The 7,896-nt window shown below is 56.0% G+C and overlaps 2 protein-coding genes across 2 annotated transcripts in view; both read left to right on the top strand.

Moving 5' to 3' along the window:
- Positions 1 to 1,844: 1,844 nt before the first annotated feature.
- DICSQDRAFT_67559 (aquaporin-like protein) lies at positions 1,845 to 3,107 on the top strand (the record flags this gene model as incomplete). The annotated part of the gene is made up of 7 exons (XM_007368975.1): positions 1,845 to 1,967; positions 2,040 to 2,127; positions 2,189 to 2,250; positions 2,308 to 2,412; positions 2,474 to 2,533; positions 2,593 to 2,825; positions 2,888 to 3,107. 7 exons carry the CDS (start codon positions 1,845 to 1,847, stop codon positions 3,105 to 3,107), a joined length of 891 nt encoding a protein of 296 aa, XP_007369037.1.
- A 1,580-nt stretch (positions 3,108 to 4,687) lies between these two features.
- DICSQDRAFT_67564 (aquaporin-like protein) overlaps positions 4,688 to 7,896 on the top strand; it is a gene marked incomplete at both ends in the record, with an annotated part of 6,271 nt that continues 3,062 nt past the window's right edge. The window contains 6 exons of the mRNA XM_007368974.1: positions 4,688 to 4,801; positions 4,858 to 4,949; positions 5,068 to 5,143; positions 5,267 to 5,404; positions 5,468 to 5,562; positions 5,618 to 5,652. Coding sequence (XP_007369036.1) covers positions 4,688 to 4,801; positions 4,858 to 4,949; positions 5,068 to 5,143; positions 5,267 to 5,404; positions 5,468 to 5,562; positions 5,618 to 5,652 — 550 coding nt within the window. The remainder of the gene's footprint in view (positions 4,802 to 4,857; positions 4,950 to 5,067; positions 5,144 to 5,266; positions 5,405 to 5,467; positions 5,563 to 5,617; positions 5,653 to 7,896) is intronic.

The raw sequence follows: 7,896 nt of genomic DNA, 5'->3' as shown, positions 1-7,896 counted from the left end.
TTATGGGAGGCGCAACCAGAAGACACAGCACCCTGCCCCGAGTGCAACCCATACCCCTTTTTCGCTCCCTCTATTCGTACAGCACGCAACACGCTGACCTCGTTTAATTGTTACAGGACAACACCACTATGTACTCTACTACATATAGCTCGCTATCCTATAGTTGACCCCATTGCATGTATTCACTGCGCTCTCGTAGATCCCACCGGAAATGTGCGCTGCGGGCGCCCGCCCGCTCTAGGGGCGGGGGAGTTCTGACGGATGGCGGGGATACCGCCAGACGTACACCTGACCGGCGCAAGAGGCGAGACCCAGGGGCGCAACCGCACCCAAAGGCCGCAGGTTTATAGCCCGTTCCCTTGCCTTGAATGGCCGGGACTGGGCGGACGTCCGCAACGCACCTTTCCTGAGCCCTGCCCCCTTCCACACCATTTACGTACTCGAACGTCTCACTCTCGCCCCTGTCTGTACCCTGGCACATCCCCTTGCACCATCCCTCATCGACATCTCTCCCACCACACACCCTTAGATTGCATGAGCATCCTGCTCAACAATGTCCCGCCGACCTCCATCATCATCCAAGTAGACAACAATTATTTACTGCCTACCATGAGGCTCGGCCTCGCAGGGCAATAAACGGGATCTAGAAGAAGAAGAAACACAATCACGGACCAGGATGTACGACGCGCGACCTTGCTCGCCTATTTTTTGTACAGATGTACCGTCATAGGCGATACAGTGACTTGAAAGAAAGATCGCGTACTGGTGTCGAATTCCAAGGGAGCAAGGGCTTGTTTGTCCCCGTTTGGGAATCCCAAGGCATCAACACTATTGGCTGATTGATCAACTTGACATGAGCGGACCCGTTGAGCATGAGGCCTACGCTGTGCAGTACTCCTGGAGCAGGAAAGTCAGTGCCCACTAGGGAGCGGCCTAGAGTCGCCGAACGCAATGCTCGCGCGCCGTGCCCGACATCGGGTCGTAGCCTCAGCCACCACCCTCGGATACGAGCAAAATAGCTCCCGGGGCGAACGTAGCTGCGAAGAACTGTCGTAAACCACTCGAATTCAAGACCACCCACATATTCGCCGCTTCTCGCTTTCTGCCAAGCCCATGCTACCGCCTGGCGGTATCGCAACATATCCGACGCCGGCGAACCCCTGCCCGTGCGATTCTGACGCTGATCAGCAACACGAGGCACCATCCGTCCTGGAAAGAGTCACGCTCACCTATGCTAGACACGCAACGACTGCGGCCTTGCTGAAGATCCCCCTTCGTTGGTGACATACAGAGGTCGAACAACGCAGCCTGGAGTCTTGGCTAGGCTGTAGGTACTCTTGATCCTCCAGGCTTGTGTTCTACTCTGATTGCTGCGCGCCAGACCGGAAGATATACGTTTCCTCTTGGCACGAGGGATGAACTTGCAGATCCACTGACTGATTTGGCCTGCTTCGTCTGCATATCGGTGTCCCTACATATCCAGTCTTCTTGGTCTTCCCACACCAATGGTGAATCGTCGGTACGCAGGCACACGCTCTCCAGGAATTGCGCAGGAACTGCTACGCACATCATGACGCTCCGGCACGAACGCCAGGACAAGCGCTCGCCTGTCCGACTGTGGTGGAACGTCGACTTCCCCCGAATTCGACTCCTGACGCTCACCCACTCGGTCCTCAGACACGCACCCACGCCGATAAAAAGGACGCGAGGTGGAGGATGACTTCCCTGCCTGCGCTTCGCCTCGTGCTTCGCTTCCTCCGACCAAGCGGTATTCGAGACCGCGCGGTTCTTATACCATCTCGCCCTTTGTCCCTCCTCCCGCGCAAGGCCCCTGCCGTTGGACGATGTCTGCTCCGCATACGACTGTTCCAGTGTCCGCCGTAGTCCCCCGCGCTCCTGCGCTTGCGAGATGGGAGAAGACGAAGAACCGGAGAGTCAGTTGGCTCGTGGAGTGTGTCGCTGAAGCCGTACGTCTCTCGATCTGCTTCGATGTCGTACATTCTTCATGCTTTAATGCTCACGCGACGGACGTCACATAGACCGGCACCTTCTTGTACACCTTCGCTGGAGCGGGCTCGACGGCGTCTTTCGTCCTGGGAAACATCCTCAAAATCGACGGCCTCGGCAGTGCGTAACCTTCCATTCATGTTGCCGATGTCGCGACATACGAGGGGAACGTGATGTGCAGGTCTCCTTCAAGTCGGTCTCGCCTACTCCGTTGGCATTGCTCTGGCTCTCGCAATCTGCGTCGTACGTCCCCGCGCATATATTCGCACGCTAACAATAGAATTCTGAGGCTTCGCACAGACGACATCGGGCGGTCATTTCAACCCGGGCTTCACGGTCCATGCCGTCGTCTTCCAGGGCTTTCCCATTCGAAAGGCCCTCAGGCAAGTGACTGAATACATCGATGTCACTTGTCCGCGGATGACAGTACTGATTCAATGACTGATGTAGGCTCATAGTCGCCCAGATATTTGGCGCGTATATCGCCTGCCTATTGGTGTATGTCCAGTACAAGCAGCTCATTCACGTGAGTCCTTTGTGGATCATTGATTTCGTTTCAGATATTGACATATCTATGGATTGAAGACCGCCGTTGATGCTCTGAAGGGGGCCGGTCTATACGAGAGTCTGATGTTCACCCCGAACGGTCCTGGCGGCATTTTCGGTCTCTACGTAAACCCTGGATCGAACCTCGGCTACGTCGTCCTCAACGAGTTCGTTTGCGATTTCATCATCGGGATTTGCGTATTCGGGGTCCTCGATCCGTCGAACCACCTCGCGAGCCCGACGACGCTGCCGTGGCTGATCGGCCTAGCATAGTGAGTAATCCCATCCGAATTTATCTGTCGAACGTACGTCGGCCTGACGACGCTCTGTCTAGTGGCGTCGTCATCTGGGGCTTCTCTCCGGTCGGCGTCGCTGCGAACGCGGCGCGCGACCTGGGCGGTCGCTTCGCCGCCCTCACGCTGTTCGGGACCGCTGCGAGCGGCGGCAAGTACGCGGCCCTTGCTGCGCTCACGAACATCCCGGCGATACTGCTCGCGGGGCTCTTCTACGAGGTCGTCTTCGCGGACTCCACACGAGGTGCGCGCCTAGCCTAGTCTGCCAATCGCCCAAGATCTCGCTGATTGGTTCGTTTCCGGAAAGCCATCAACCCTGATTGGCACCAGATCATTGCAGCCATGCAGGCCAACGCTGTTAGGAAGGCGGGCGGCGAGTCGGGGTCGCCCTCGCCCCCTGCCTCGATTCTGTCTGACGAGAAATTGACCGCGTAAACGAATTTGATGACCATAAGGACTGCGTAGACGAACTTGATGACCATAGAGACTGCGTAGATCGACATCCCCTCCGCTCGTAATGTCGCATACTGCTCCCGTCGTCCTTTAGGACAATTACATACTTCGTTCTGGGCCGATACGTAGACTCCGCGTCTCGATCGACTCCTTTAACCTCAGGCACAACAAGTGTCCAGGGATCCCCAATGTCTCAAGATGTGCCTTAGTTCTGTTTACAGCGGGCGCCGGTAGCTATGGTGTGGCCTTTAGAAAAGCTGGCCTTGGCCGTGGAGCACAAGATGCGTTCTTGGCGAATTCATCCTGTGATCCACGACGAGGGTCGATCGAGATGAGGCGTGTCATTTCGTGTCCAGTTAGGCTCCGTTAAACTGCGGATCGGACACCCGCAAGTACAGTTCTTCCGTTCACTTCAGCTGGTCGTCTCCCTTCATCCCAACGGTCTTGAGATCCGTGTATACGTTTGAGCCGGGATCTGGACTTCCCCAAAGTGCGGATGAGTGCGGGGCCCCACATCTACCCCGCTCGCGCTAAGCTTTGATCAACCTGTCTCATACATATCAGTCGCCCCCGAACGCGGGAACGCATGCCCGGATTGGGCAAGAATTTGCTCGTCCCTCGGGTGTGACTTTTGCTTCCTCTTGCTCATTGCCCGTACACACGGCGAGCTTGCTACCTAAACGACAAAAGAATGCGTTGCTGGCAGAGTCGACCAGACGGGCAGGGGTTGTGTCATGATCGCCCGCTTCACGCAGCCCGCTAGCACCGTATATCCGGCGTACTACGGGGTGGTCAGGCGAGCCTCCCTCGCCCAATCCGTCGGGTCAGGTGTCCACACAGGTACCAATGAACACCATGCCTAAGTGGCAGCCACAGGGGCGCGCCCCAGCCTCCAGAGATCACCGCGTAAGCCCTCGCACGAGAATGGGCGCCGGGCGCACCCGCATGATGGGGATAAATGATACGTCTCCGCGGACTCGACAAAGCCGGAATCTCGCCTCCCCCCGCACCCCCAGAGTTCTTCCCCCGACGCGCCACTGATCAACCCTCGCAAGAGCTCTCAAGACAAAAGCGGAACGACGAATCGACATGGCCGTTGCTGGGATGCACGTTTTGCGCCGTCGCGATGTTATCCACCTCGCGGACATCCAGCCCCGCTCGAATGCGCACGTCGCGTGGGAGCGCATTAGGCATCGTCAGGCGCATTGGTTCGTCGAGTTGGTCGCAGAGTTTGTGAGTGTCTTGGGTTTTAGAGCCACTCCTAATCCGATGTACTCCGGCTGACGGGACGCGACAACGTAGATGGGCGTGTTCTTTTACACATTCGCTGGTGCGTCGCAGAGAGCTAGATGGCTCCATGGTAGTTCTGACAACTGTTCTGTTCAACAGGTGTTGGCTCCACGGTTGTCTTCCTGGTGGGAAACGTCGCAGGCGAGAACGGTCTTTCGTCTATGTTCCAAATCGGTTGCGCGTACTCGCTCGGTATCTTGCTCGCCCTTGTGGTAAGTGCGGTCGCGCTCGCTGCGTATCGACCCCAATCCAATCCTTGACATCCTAGGTGTGCGCGCCCACTTCAGGGGGCCACTTCAATCCCGCAGTGACCTTGTCCTTCGTCCTCTTCAGAGGGTTCCCCCCTCTCAAGGCGCTCCGGTGAGTTGTGGGTCCATATGTACATGGGGGCAGACGCGATCGCGCGCCCCCAGTACTGTCGGAACCGACACGGAAATTCAAGCTGCCTGCTAACACACCATCTCTCCCGATGATCCAGATACATCGTTGCGCAGATCTTGGGTGCATACATCGCCTGTCTGCTGGTCTACGTCCAATATGGGGATTTCATCCATGTGCGTCGGAGTCTCTTCGGGTTGCTCTCCTCGATGACATTGAACTAACTGGGCTACACATATACTTGACAACACCGCATTGTCCACATCGAACCCGCTGGATATGCCTTCTCCCTACCTCAGGAGGTCACTGAAGCTCTGAGGGCTGCCGGCAAGCTCGACGCCGTTCTGTTCACTCCTAACGGGCCCGCTGGTGCTTTTGCGCTCTATGTGTCTCCAGGCTCCAACCTCGGTCGCGTCTTCCTCAACGAGTTTGTTGTGGTACGTACAGTAGAGGATTACATACGCACTCGATTGTTTACTCACCGTTCACACTTCCTACAGGACTTCCTAATCGGCCTCGTCATCTGGGCCTGCCTCGACCCTACCAACTTCTCTGCGTCGCCTACGACCGCACCGCTGATTATCGCCTTCACATAGTACGTCGTTTGCAGATCAGGGATTGCTTGAGCCTAGCTGACTAGCGACCTATAGCGGCGTTATGGTCTGGGGTTACGCGACAGAGGGAAGTACGTACCTCCGTATCATTGTCGGGTCCCAACCTAGTTTAACTGACGCACTCTTCATCCAGTCGCGACGAACGCCGCTCGTGATGTTGGAGCGCGCCTGATGGCACTCACCATCTGGGGCCTTGATGCCGGCGGAGGTCGATACGCCGCGATCGCTGCCTTGACGAACATCCCGGCCACCATCCTGGCTGGCTACTTCTACACGTTCATCCTCGGGGACTCCAGCCGTGGTGCGTATCTAATCCCGACAGCAGTTGCCCCATCCTCGTCCTCTCCACTCCACCGCTGCATTCGTTTGGGAACAGAACTGATACGAACTTACTAGTGGTCACACCTGCGCATGTCGACTACCTTGGCGGCCACCTCGCTCATGAGGAGCACAGCCAGGGCGTCGTCGCCCGCGAGTCGTCGAACCCTTCTTACAACGAGAAGTCGAATGAGGAGGCCATCGAGCGCGTCTGAATCCCCTTCTCCAGGGCACCTAACGGACATGCGAGTAACACGGTTGGATGCGAGTGACCTTGGGGTGCTGTCGGTTTCAATGTTTCAGCCATATACGTGTACTATACTAAACCAATGTACTGACCTGTTCACGCCTTTGTACTTCGAACACTAACAACCACGAATTGAGACGTATCGTCAGCCTGGAGGATGCGAGGAACGTTATATCGCGTCGGCCCGTCTGTGCTTATATGGAGGCGAGAAAGAGGCTCCGGCTATCTCAGTAGCCGGTAGCCGGGGCGTCGGTCGGCCGTTGTAAGCAATCCCGATGCCCGACGACTCTCTCGTAAACTGCAGCCGGGCTTGCTTATCGATAGGCCCCTCCGAAAAAAAACATGCTCAGGTCGGTTGGCACTGCGAAACATACTATCGCGACCCCAGTGTTCGGACGACAAGGCGCCCACCGCATGATTCATTTGATCTATGTACCTTCCTATCCTCCGATAACATTCATTTTTTGCATGCAAGCAGTCGCATATAAAATTATGCTGCATGCCAAAGATGAGATATATTGGAGAAGAAATGAGTGTTAGAGAGGGGGGTATACAGGGCTGACCCCATTGTTCGGACGATTCTCCGCGCAGAAGGTCACGATTCGTCACGCTTGCCGAGCCCTGCCGGCCTTCGGGAATGTCCGTCATCCAACTTGATGAGCCTTAGCCGAGCAGCCTAACCAGGTCGGAGAGTGAAAATGTGGCTGCACTGTCACACCCTCGAGGGCCAAGTCTTGTTTCTCCCATTTGTGCACCAGTGAAGGCTTCGGAGAATTGAGTCCTGGGTATCATGGGTGTGTATGAGTACGTCTGAGAAACATGAAAGGAAGCGCCCGAGGAGGAGCTCGGAGCGAGACTCATCAAGTTTGAATAGGGATGAGTTGCACCACTTCCTCCTGCAAGATCGCCGCAGTGACTCTGTGAATAAATTTGGTTCTTTTTTCTGCTTGTTTGGAATGAACTCGTGCACCTATTTGCCAGCTTGCAGCTTTATCGGGTGGAAAATGAGGGAGACATGGTCCTTTGTCCGAACACTAGGGTCTGTCCGAACACTGGGGTCGCAATAGTATGCGGGCCCAATCAGACAGATGCTTCGAGAGTCGAGACCCCACTGAGCGCGCCGCCGAGCACGGAGTTCAAGGCGTCTCACATCTCACAGGCGCCTTCCTGAGTGGCGGGCGGGCCGGAAGCGCATCTTTGTCAGCTCCGAGTCGTTCGCCGACTTGAGCTGGTCTCGTACCCAGACGTATGGGTGTTACACCCGCACCCCACCACCGCGGTCACCCAGACGTCTGGGGCAGTTTGATAGAGAGGTCCTACCTCCCCCCTATTTCAAATTCCCGAGCCCGCGTAGATGAGATAGCTTGCACGCTTACATGTCCAGGCTCCGATTAGCGCCCGTGAGGATTGACCGCGACCGTGTTGTCCAGAAGAAATCACATTGAATGGCAGGGGCACCAACTAATGGAAGGGATGAGCTCTCAATATTGAATTATGTATGAGCAGAAAAGGAGCTCTCTGGACAAACACAGTATTTTCTCGCCTGCAGCTATCAGCTTATAGTCACAAATTCCTGTGGTGCCAAGCAGATTGCCCTGTCACAGGCGCAAAACCCAATGCAAAGCTATCCCTTGGGGGCAATTCACTCACGAGTTCTATCCTCAACACATCTACTGCAATTCATGTCAAAGTGAGGGGTTCTACTACCAGTTCTACAGCTTGCAAGGCGACCGGACTGCTCATCACAGCG

Source organism: Dichomitus squalens (genome assembly GCF_000275845.1).
Source record: "Dichomitus squalens LYAD-421 SS1 unplaced genomic scaffold DICSQscaffold_42, whole genome shotgun sequence".
NCBI lineage: Eukaryota > Fungi > Basidiomycota > Agaricomycetes > Polyporales > Polyporaceae > Dichomitus > Dichomitus squalens.
Note: the sequence above shows the minus strand (reverse complement) of the source record. Positions and strands in the feature narration are given on the sequence as shown.